Here is an 11,963-nt window from a genome sequence, read left to right on the forward strand (position 1 = left end):
GGCTGATTTATATGAGAGAAAAATACTATTCTAACTAAAAATTTATAATCATTTAGGACAAGCCACAGCCAAATGAACATGCTATTAGTTTCTTGAGAATGATAGGATCCAAACGGTGCACTAACAGAGAGGTAAGTTTTGTTAGACACGTGTCTGTCTGCTGGTATCAGAAATTGAATGGGCGACTCTGAATCTCTTATTACTTCATTATTATTGACTTTCGTTATTTTGACAGGAGAGAAAAGAGGAAAATCGTATTCCCATCAGGAGCGAGCAGGTGGTCTCGTCTCGTCTGATTATGTGATCCGACACTCCCGAAACCCAGTCCAGGCCGCCGCCGCCGCCATGGCCTCCGACGACGGGGACAAGGACGTCCTCCTCCTCGTCCACCAGGTCCCCCTCGACATGGATGAGGGGCCAGCGCCCCGCCTAGCGCACCTTCTCCCCCCGCTCCACCGCGCGCCTCCCCCGCCCCCGCCTCCCCCCTTCCGCTCGCCGCCCCCGCCGCAGGCCGCCGCATCCGCCGAGCACCGCCTCTCCTTCCGCGGCTGGCTCGGCATCCCGCGCCACTGGGAAGACTGGGTCGCCAAGCTCCGCCCGCTCCACGCCCGCCTCTGGCGCCACCTCGGCATCCACGACGCCGTCCTCGCTTCCACCCTCCGCTTCAAGCGCGACGCCTCCGCCGTCCTCCACCTCGCCTCCTTCTGGTGCCCCGCCACCGCCACCTTCGCCTTCCCCTGGGGGGAGGCCACCGTCACCCTCCAGGACGTCGCCGTCCTCGCCGGCTTCCCCGCCCTCGGCGCCCCGGCCCCGGCCCCGCTCCCGCCCCAGTGGCGCCCCGACGAGGCCGCACTCAATGGCGTGCGCCTCGGCTTCAACCGCAGCGCCTGCAAGAAGGCGCACCACTCCGCCTGGGTCAAGCACTTCCTCACCGCCGACGACAACGCCGACCCCGTCTTCGAGCACGCCGCCTTCCTCGCGCTCTGGCTCACGCGCTTCGTCCTCCCGGGCCACCCGGAGTCCACCATGCGCCAGGCCGTCTTCCCCATCGCCGTCCGCCTCGCGCGCGGGGAACGCGTTGCCCTCGCCCCCGCCGTCCTCGCCTCCATCTACCGGGACCTCCGCGAGATCAAGGCCTTCCTCGGCGCCGCGGGCGCCGCCACCACCGCAGGCGACGCCGATATGCTCTCCTCCTTATCCGTCTACTCGCCCCTCCACATTCTTCAGCTCTGGATGTGGGACCGCTTCCCTGCCCTCAGGCCAACAAAGGTGAACCCACTCGTGGCGGGCGACCCGCTTGCCGCTCGGTGGCATGATCTGAGCAGGAAGCTGAACCCGGCGCAGATACGTCAGGCCCTCAACACAGGTTACAACTTTGTGTGGCAGCCTTATGTCAGCTCCATGGAGCACACTGGGTGGGTTCACAGCAGTGATCTAGCCGGGAATGATGAACTGACATCGCTCGCACATTTCTTGCGCCCCTGTGAGCTCGTGGGGATGGATTGCATTGAGCAGTACCTCCCGCACCGCGTCGCCAGACAGTTTGGACTGGACCAAGATGTGCCCGGGGATGTTCACCGTGCCAACCAGGATTGGGCGATTGCTTGGCAGACCTACCAGCTGGAGGGTAAGAATGTGGCTTTCTTCATCCCTCAGTCTGAACCTGGGATCACAGCATGGTACGCCCAATGGTGGAGGCAGCAACTTCTGCCTTCTCACATTGATGCAGCAGCATCAAGTGCTCCAGTAGAGTGGAAGCCTTCCAAGCGCAAGGTGAAAAAGACACCAGCGGCCATGGAAGCTGAGGCTGAGAAGGAGCGGAGGATGAAGAAGGCCCGTGTATCTCCTACTACTGACAAAAAGCGCAAACTTGAAGAGTTGTATGATACTAAGTTGTCAGATTGGCTCCCAACTGCGAGGAATGAGATTAGTGACACCACTAGTGACATGGGATCGGAGGAGGCCTTGTTGCCTAATGTTGGAACGACCAATGATGATATTGTGCTACTTATGCCAAGGAAGCAGACAACAACTGCACCTGTAACAGCATTGATGGATAATGACATGACCCCGGCTCTAGGAGAGAGAGGAAACTTCATGGTTGATGAGCCTCCAGACATCCCAAGTGAACCTGAAGCTGGTGTCCCTGCAACACTGGAGGAGGAAATAGTTAAAATTCCTGTGGTTATATCTCTTGTTATCCCAGATAAGGCAGAAGAAAGAGCCACTGCAGTAATGGAGGAGCAGAAGGAAGCTACTGGTGTATCTGATAGATCTGAAGAAGTTAGTGCTCCGGTCATAAAAGAAGTAGAAGAAAAGGTTGCAATAGAGGGAGCTATTTGTGTTACAGGGATGAATCCATCAGGAAACAACACAGCAATTGTAATGGAGGCAGATGAAAGAAATGCAGTTCCAAAGGAATTTGGAAGGGCTGCTGAGGAAGCAACTGAAGCTGTGCCACAGAGCCAGCATGAAGTTGATGCAGGTGTTATGAACAATTCTCATGATGCAGTGGCTTTACCTGAGGAGGCCGCTCCAGTTCAGCCTACAAATGATTCTGCTGGATGTCCTGTGGTATCTCACATAATGGAAGATAGTAATGTTGCTGGCGATTCGGGCAAAAATGATTATGAAAATACATCTTGTGATTTTGTTGAGGAACAGAAGGAGATTCCTTGTGTAGAAGAGATTGCTGGAGAAAACAGTCGAATGGGTGAGGAAGAGAGAAAGGAGACCTCCCATGAATCTCCTCAACTAGAGATAGTAGAATGTGTGCAAGACATCGTTCTTATGGAAACAGAATATGATGTTGAGCAAACGATAGTTCATCCAGCAGTGGAGGATGTAGCAACTTCCAATAGTATGAGTCCAGCTCCCCTGGGTGTTCCTGAACCAGAAAATGCAGAACTCAATAAACATCCTTATCTAGCAAATAAAGATGCCGAAGATATACCCATGGAAGTTGCACAAGGAGAAGAAGCAGAACTGGAACAAATTAGTACTTCAGCAAAGGGAGGTGCCGAGGAGCATGAGGAATTTTCTGAAGTCGATCACATGGGCACAGCAGATGCCAAGTTGCATTTACAATTGAATTCTGAGGTGCCTGAGAAAATTGATGAAGTAGAGCGTAAAGAAGTCGATGGCACTATGAGACTAACTGAGAGAGATTCTGATAAGAAGCTTGGAGATGTCCCTGAAGTTGGGTACACAGAAGATGAAAACATTAGGGGACTGGTAGTGAATACAAGTGATAGGAAACCTTCAGAAGTCTCCCAAGCCGAGCCTGCAAAAGTGGAAGATTCTAAGGATTTGATGGAAGAGGATACAGACAAATCTGAAAATGTTCCTGGATTAGACTGTACAGGATTGGAGGAAACTCATGGAGATTTAATGAAAGAGGGTACAAATAATACGTCTGAGAATGTTCCCAAATTAGAAAATACAGGATTGGAAGGAACTCGTGGGCCAATAGAGGATACTGATGGTAGACTCAAGGAAATTCATGATGTCAATGCAGAACTGGAAAAACGCAATGTGCATGAGAGTGATATTGATAGATCCGAGGGCATAACGCAAATAGATCCACTAACACAGGATGAAGCTAGGTGGCTGGCGAAGGAAGAAACTGAAGATAATGCTACAAAAGTTCAAGAAGTAAAGTATGAACAATTAAGAAATGAGGCACCGATTCAGGAGGATACCAAGGAAAAGCCCTGTGCTGATAGCATGGATCTATCAGAGAATGTTGTAGATCAGTCCAAAGAGGTTGATAAATTGAAACAAGCAGAAGCAGAGGGTTGCCAGGTGTTAATGGAGAAAGACATGGAGAATACCAGTGATGCTTTTGTACTAGAACAGACAGAAGATGGACACAGAAAATCATTGATAGAGACAGGTATAAATAGCCATAATGAAATTACTCTAGTCGAGCAGTTGGATGGACAAAGCGAGAGACTTAAGAGGACAGGTACTGAGGAAATTCATGGAGAAACCATTGAAGCACAAGAAAAGGAGTTTTATAAGGATGTGGCAGAAGATTCAAATAACTCAACCAATGATAAGGATGTGGTAGAAGATTCAAATAATTTAATCAATACTGAGATGCCATGTAGTTCAGTTACTGTGCAGTTAAGAGAAGATAAGATGGAAGTTTTTCATGAAGGCAAGATTGAGGAGCCATGTGTTCAGGATGTTGAACTGATTAATCAGAGGGATCCATCATCTGATGCAACTGCTATGGAGATTGAGGTAGTATCTAACCACAAGATCTTTTTGAATATGCATGAGGTGCGCTTGCAGATGTCTTTACTTCTGTTAACTGCTAATTAATTTGACCATGCTTTTTTGCAGGCAGTGGCTCTAGAACAGGACAACAGAATCATACACAACAACATGGAGGCAACAACAGTGGAAGGCAGCCACACGCTGGATAGTGGACTAAATTCTGATCTAGCCAATGTTAATGAAACTCATGCTGCATGGGAAATTAAAAACCAGGAAATTTTGGACGTGGACATGGTGAGCATGGCTGCAGAATATATGCCTTGATCACCTTCTCTAATTGCTATAATTTTGTTGAGACCACAGCTTATCTAAATCAGGATATTTGATTGTTTGCAGCAAGTAGCAATGGATGAAAGACAAGATCTACAAGCGGTAACTGGAAATGACAAAAGGAATATGTCAGAAGATACAGGTACGAGTGTTTGTGGTGAATATCAAATTAACTCAACTGGTACGGAGGATGTCAAGTCTACCAAAGGATTACAGAACCAAGAATGTTTGGACCAGAAAGAAGTGAGTGTGCCTGCAAAATTATTTTTTGTTTGGTAACCTTATCTGATTCCTGAAATATGGTTGTTTGCAGCAACTAGCAAGGGAGGAAAGACACAATTTAGGAACTACAACTGAAAATAACAAAATGAATATGTTAGAAGATGCAGACGTTCTTGTCTGCGGGCAATATCAAAATGGTCTAACTCATACCAAGGTCAAGCCTACCAAAGGAATACAAAACCAAGAAATTTTGAATAACAAAGAAGTGAGTCCACCTATAATATAACTCTTTTGTTTGATTTGCCCTATCTTTTCTATTTTTATGCTCCCTCTGTCCCAAAGAGTATCGTTCTAGTCTTCTAGATTTGTCCTTAGTCAAAGTAACTTAAGTTTAACCAAGTTTATAGAGAAGATTATCAATATTCATGAGACCAAATATGTATACTAAGAAAAGATATTTCATGATGAATCTAATCATCCTTGTTTAATACCATAAATATTGATATTTTTTTGTATAAACTTGGTCAAACTTAAGATGGCTTTACTTAGGACAAAAGCTAGAATGACATTCTCTTTGGGACAGGGGAGTGATAGATTAGTGGAGCTTGATAATACTCTTTTGCAGGACCAGGTAATGGATGAAAGAGTGGAGTGTGAAGTAACAGATGGAAGTGGAGTATCCTATGAAGAGGCCTGTAAGCTTGGTGGTGATGGAGTGAGTACCTCTGGAGTTGCAGTGGATGTTAGTGATCCAGTGCTAAACAAGGACTGCAACACAGAGGAGGCAAGTACATTTTCAGAATCTAAATCTTCGCAGCATCGTTTGGCACAGCTCCTCCTAGGTCAGCAGGCCCCTAGTTCATTTTGGGGTCTGGCTCCTGCTGCAGTGCCATTTCCAATAGGAGCTGGAGCTGGCATAAAACCTGCCAAACGGGGCCTAAATATGGTTCATTGTGATGAACTTGTTCTACAGTTGCAGGCAAGGGAGGATAAGCAGCACCATGGAGTTGGACATGCGAATGAGAAGAGGATTTTGGAAGACACTAGTATGATTAATACTGGTGAATTGAAATGTGATTTGACTGTTATGGAGGTTAGCATGGCTGGGTTAAGAGAGGGAACACTCAACCAGTGTGCTGCAAGTTTGGAGAAGGTGAGCACAGTTTGCGTTTTGATTGTAATTTTTCCGTTTGTCTGTAGTAGCTGATGCATCTCAGTCACAGGAAGAGGCAGTGCAGGAGAAGCATGATCAGGGAGTGGTAGATGAAAACACAAACAGAGGTTCAACTGACATTGATGCACTTGAATGTGAAGGAGTGAATCCTGATGTGGCCATGAGAATGTCTCATGAAACTATTCTTACAACAGAAGCTGTCTATGTACCTGGGTCTAAAATTTCGTCTGAGAACAAGCAAAAGGAAGCACCCTTTGAAGAACACTCTATAACAGAAGTCGAAGATTCTGAATCAAACGAATCTGCAAGAAAGGAGCCTGAAGGAGCTCTTCCACAAGAGCCTGGAAACCTGGTAAAAATTAAGCAAGAAAGTTTGGAGAATGGAACCGAGATGTCCATTTTTAGGGAGAATGACAAAACTTCTGGAAAACATCAGACCTCAGCAGAGTTTATGATTGCTCCTTCAAATATGGATGAACGGGGTGATAATGATATTGGATGGCCTGCTGAATCAGCAAAAGGCTGCGAAAGGTTAACTTCTGATTCAATAAACACAGTTCGCTCCATCAAATTTGGCAAGCCAAGTAGTGAAGAGGTTAAGAGAACACAGAACACCAGGTCTATGTATCTAAAAGATATCAAGGAATCATTGGGTAGAATTCATGCTGAACCATCAAACAGGGTACATGCAACCAGTGTTGGGTATCACTCTCGGCACGCAGCTCAGGATCCAATTTCATCTTGCAAGGAGATCAAAGTGCCTTTGCGAGACAGTGCAAGGGATTTTGGAAGGGACCGTGCACTAGAGTTAGTGGTTACAAGTCCACAAGAAGAGACTCCTCGATGGAGGCAAGAACAATATGCACTTCAAATTTTAGAAGATGTTCAAAATTCTCGAATTGCTGAGAAATCTAGGATGGAAATGGAGATCAGAGTACTCAAGGCACAAGTTAGTAGCATGGAGAGACAAGGGATGAACTTGGATCACTCTGAGGTGAAGTCCAGATCTAGTTTGAACCAACAAATGCTACATTTGCACAAACCATCCTTCTAAAATTGTAACGGATTTAAAATTTGTGAAATAAACACAAATCCATGCAAGTTCTCTATCCCATCGACTACCTCCTGGAAGTCAGATTGCTTTACTCTTAGGCCTGTTTGGATCCCATGAATTGAAAATTTGATAACAATATATAGAAAGTGCTTCTCATTTCATTATTAGATAATTTAGATTACTTTCCAATTCCTCTCAATTCCTGGGAACCAAACAGGGCCTTAGGTGAATTTTTTTTTTGAGACGACGCCTTTCGACGCGTATTTCATTAAGCAGAAAGAGAGTTTTAAGCGAAACAACAAACTCGGTAATACACTGATTACCAGGGCCTTAGGTGAATTTGATTTTAAAGATCAGCAAAGCAAGGTCCTGCATTCTATCCTCAAATAATATAAGCGTCTTGTCCATGTGTAAAGTAATCCAGTAGAAAAATGACATTGTTGGTGAATTTCCGATGCAAATGTCAGGCTCAGTTGTTCCCAATCTCCCATTACACTGAATGCTTGAATGGATGACGGTGTACAAGGCTAGGACATGTCTGGGTTATGCCTGATGATATAACTAAGCTGCCCAAGGTGTTACTAGCTCAAATTTATGGTAGGTCTGCTGTCTAGCTTCTAGATATTGACTATAAGCTCAGATAAATTGAAACTTCTGTGCACCATATATAAGGTAGAGGTACCTGATCTTGATCATATTTCTGACAAGAAAACACTCACATATTACTATTTTCATAGATAGATCAGAGTTTATTAGTTCAAAATCAAAATCTGATTATTACTGCCTATGGATCTAGTTAAGTTTACTGTATGGATTTGTCGTCTGAAAGAAGCTCTTTTTTCCTGAAATATAAAGATTTTACTGTTATGCTAAAGACTAGGTCTTGGATGGGTCAGCTAGTACAAATGCAGTACAAGATTAGGAACTGCGTTGTATGTTTATGCATTCACAACTACTTACTTTGATCGCACATTAGAAATCAGTTTTTTGCTTATGAGATTTCTCTTGGGTACAAAATCTTGTATCCTAGCATCGAACTAAAAAATTGAGAAGCACATGCTTAGGTTACAGTTTGTACTGTGGATGACATCTGAAACTTGATTTGATTCTAAACTTATTAGTGTTTAGCATTTGATAAGCTGATAACAATCTTGCTCGATTGTGCATTTGTGGTCGCATTACACATATGCTGCTGAACCTGGCATTTTTTGTCACATGTATGCTGCTGGAACATGCAACGCCTGTATGATGCTGAAAGTTTTCAGCTTTGGTCACATAAGTGCTGTTGGAACAGGCACTATTTGCTCACAGTTATGCTACTAGAAAATATCTTGCATATGTGTTGCCAAAAAAAAAGAACTGTTGCTCACATTTGTGATGTTGGAGTCACCTTACTGGCGAGATGTTCCTTGACCTCTAGTTAAGTTTCTCTTAGTTACAATCCAATCCAATCCTTTCCCATGTATTGCAGATGGGTTATTATTAGACAATTTTCTTATTCTTATATTAGACAATTTTCGGATTCTTGTCTCCTCTGTGTTGTGTTTCATGGAAATGGTAATGTGGTACATATGAGGGGCGATGCATGGCTGGTATTTTGTGTTACATTTGCCAACTTGAATTTGCAAACAAGAAGTGATTATGTAAATGGATGCAAGAAAAAGAAAACTTCGTTCAAGAATAGACTGCTTTAATGCTTTCGCTGAACTTCAATGGCTAGAGAGTCCTAGTCCAGCCCGTAGCATTTTGGTTCTAGAGAGCCTGCTGGGTGGGTGAAGCGAAGCTCATTTTGGTTCTAGAAGTGAAGTGGAAGCCCATTAATTAGTTGTCAACAACTCAGCATTCACGTGTTCCTGTGAGTTTAGCTGTTAAGCACCATCATGGAGGAGCGAACTATTTTCTTTATTGGAGGAGAGAACTAGAGAACTAATAGAAGGCGAGCTTGCTGTCTAGGCTCTGCTCACTGTTTCAGCGTGAGACAAAGGTGTCGTCGTCCAGGTTCCATCACTCCGGCACTTGTGAAAGAATAAGGCTTAAGATTGTCAATTCACATGGCCATACAATGGCAGAAGGGTAATAAGGGCAAAAGAATGAATTAAAAATGGGAAACTTGCAACAAAATTTGAAGTGGCTATCGTTGGCAAATGGGAGAAGCCCAACATTTCAATTGGCAAAACGGCAAAATTCTGGCCTGCTACTGATTTCGCTGCACTGCACCAAAGTCAACCTTGCTTCGGTCTTTCTTTTCATGAAAAAAGTTCATTCTACCTTCTTGATTCTAGTTGAATTTTTCTCCTCGAACTTTAGAATGGCACATTCGAGTGTATGAACTCTCAAAACCGTTCAAGTTATTACCTCATGTGATTCTGGAGGTTCTATCTTTTTTAAAGTTAAAAAATTCTGGTAAATACTTGATAAAGTTTTAAAACCATGGAAAATGTCTCTAGTAAAAGTTTTGAGAAATATCCTATCCTAGAGATAGATTGGGATACGAGAAATCCAGTGAAAATATTTGGAGCTCATGACAATATCTTTTAAAGAACTAGACTTATCTCTAGTAAAATGGAAAACTATCCTGAAAAATCTAAAAAATTCTCAAATCATTCTAATCGATGTATAAACATATTTTTAAAAACTTTGCACATAAAAATATGAGACACGACTAGCATGAGTGCAACATACATTAATGTTGAATGCCTTCATGCTACGCATTCATGCTAGTTGTGTATTATTATTTTTTTGTCATGAAAAGTATTTTGAAACGTGTTTAGACATCAATTAGAATGTTAAAAAAATATAGTTTTTTGGACATTTTTTAGAATTAAATATATTGTTTTGAAACATTTAGAAGATATTTTCATGAGCTCTAAACATTTTATTTGGATTTGTCGTATCCTAATATATATTTAGGGTTTTATCATGTTTTTTAGAAACTTAGAGGCATTTTCTGTTGTTTTAAAATCTTATCAAGCATTTATTGGATTTTTAACTAAAAAAAGGGACAAAAGCATCTTCAAAACTACCTCAAACCATGTTAGGAAGGTACTTTGAATAATTGTAATAGTCTAAGGAGAAAAATATTGCGGAGATAGTTTTTTTAGGAAAGCCATGCGGCGCACTTTATTGATTATCAAACAAAATTACATCATTCACCAATGTTTGAAAAATAAAACTAGGGGCTCATCGACCCAAGTACAATGCTCTTTTAAAGATAAAGCTAACCTAGCTATTTCATGCGCCGCACTATTTGCTTCACGATCACAGCGCTCAATGGAGATAGCGTCAAACTCCTGCCATAGAGAGAAACATTCATCATAGATTGGAGCACCCACTGACGATGAAATATTGCGGAGATAGTTCATGAATGTAAAATGGACTTTTTCCTCTTTCCATTCATTTCTTCCTTCCATTTCTGGGCTGGGCCCATGTCACACCTGATTTTAAGGATAAAATGGGATGCATAATCTTATATGCGCCTAGAGATCAGTCACACACATAAGCCGATAAATTATAGATAGTATCATCACAAGTGTTTATTACATTACGAATAATAAGACATAGTCTTCACATAAATACAGCGAAAGTATAAAGATAACTCTCTCGCGGAAGCTCCATAGCACAGGGACGTCAACTGGTTGACTACAAGTCTAGTAATCCTCAGGAAAGTCGTCATTACCATTGCAATCTGTTACCCATCCGGGATTTTATCCAAATAATGAAAATAAGCAAGCGTAAGTATAGCTCGTACTCAACAAGTGTAACATAGGGTTCATGAGGCTCAAAGGCTTGACACAGGTTTAACAACATTTAGCTTTTAGTTGTCATAATTTTAGCATAAGAGTAGTAATAAATTATTTTTAATCCCAAAGTAAAATACATGATCAATGTAAACATGAGTAATATATAGCAAAAACAATTACTTAATAGTGATCATCTATTCCATAAGGGTTCTAAGGCCGCTCGCGACCGTGAGCATGTATGTTATAATAGTTTTACACTCTTGCAGAGGTTGTACACTTTCACTATGAGTCGTGATACCCATATGCCCTGGTTTATAACTCACAAAACACTTTCAAGGTGAGCAGGTAGGGTACACTATGAAGCATTTCAAAGGTTCGTCTAACAAGGTAGGACCGCTAGGTTTCCAATTAGCAAGCAGATATAGGAACCCCCATGCCGAATGGCATAATTCCTTCATGGCTATACACATAAGAGTAGAGACTGTCCTATACCCGTCTCGACAAGCCCCTCTTGCGCCATAAAGGTAACCACTAACAAGCTAGAAGAAGTCCTCATACTTGACTAAAGCCAGAGCCATGTGGCCCTCACAACTGTACTATAAGTTCCAGATGATCACTTACATATAAGTCCTTAGGGAGAGAAATCTAAAGTATTTAGAAAGTAGCTAAACACTTCAGCCCTCTTTTTCCAAGTTGCTAAAAAGTCATATTTTAATGTTTATTGCATATACCATAGTCAAGTTATAAGATCATGGTTTAGTTGAGCACTAGCAAAGCTACCCAATGCATATCCTATAGGAGTCAAGGCATAAGTACAATTCTAGAAAATCCTTATCAAGGCGATATATGCAAATATGGATTAATTATTAAAGTGAATAGGTAACAAAGATGATCCCATGCTATGCTTGCCTTGATCCAAGTATTCCTGCAGATCCTGCTCATTAAAGTAGTACTCTTGATCACCCATAAATTGCTCACTGTCTATACTCGATAATCACAGCAGCATACAAGCATCCAGAGCAACCATGCATAGCAAACAAAGACTATAGATTAGAACAGTACACCACTAGCATAAAAGCAAGATAAAGAGTTTGTAAAACGAATTTACGTCTCGCTACGAACACAAGACGTGAAGATCACGAAAATCAGAGCTAAAACGAAGAATTTATGAACTAAATAAGATTTCCTTTAATAAAATAATAAATTAAATCTGACCTCA

At 42.5% G+C, this 11,963-nt stretch overlaps 1 protein-coding gene across 4 annotated transcripts; it reads left to right on the forward strand.

The window, feature by feature from the left end:
* The first annotated feature begins 252 nt into the window (after nucleotides 1-252).
* On the forward strand, nucleotides 253-7,059 carry LOC136506779 (uncharacterized). Of its 4 annotated transcripts, none has more exons than XM_066501665.1 (7): nucleotides 253-4,248; nucleotides 4,351-4,518; nucleotides 4,621-4,797; nucleotides 4,868-5,041; nucleotides 5,402-5,560; nucleotides 5,750-5,929; nucleotides 5,994-7,059. In XM_066501665.1, exons 1-7 carry the CDS (start codon nucleotides 346-348, stop codon nucleotides 7,002-7,004), a joined length of 5,772 nt encoding a protein of 1,923 aa, XP_066357762.1. In that variant the 5' UTR covers nucleotides 253-345; the 3' UTR covers nucleotides 7,005-7,059. The 4 variants fall into 4 exon arrangements, with proteins under 4 accessions (XP_066357762.1, XP_066357763.1, XP_066357764.1 ...); XM_066501666.1 differs by having other exon boundaries at nucleotides 6,000-7,059; XM_066501667.1 differs by having other exon boundaries at nucleotides 5,756-5,929.
* Nucleotides 7,060-11,963: the final 4,904 nt, after the last annotated feature.

The sequence above is a fragment of the Miscanthus floridulus genome, chromosome 15 (genome assembly GCF_019320115.1).
Source record: "Miscanthus floridulus cultivar M001 chromosome 15, ASM1932011v1, whole genome shotgun sequence".
Classification (NCBI taxonomy): domain Eukaryota; kingdom Viridiplantae; phylum Streptophyta; class Magnoliopsida; order Poales; family Poaceae; genus Miscanthus; species Miscanthus floridulus.

Coding starts and splice junctions, on each gene's coding strand:
- LOC136506779 (XM_066501665.1), top strand. CDS start 346: ATGGCCTCCGACGACGGGGACAAGGACGTCCTCCTCCTCGTCCACCAG. Junction 4,798..4,867: donor AATGTTTGGACCAGAAAGAA/GTGAGTGTGCCT, acceptor GGTTGTTTGCAG/CAACTAGCAAGGGAGGAAAG. Junction 5,561..5,749: donor AGGACTGCAACACAGAGGAG/GCAAGTACATTT, acceptor CTTGTTCTACAG/TTGCAGGCAAGGGAGGATAA.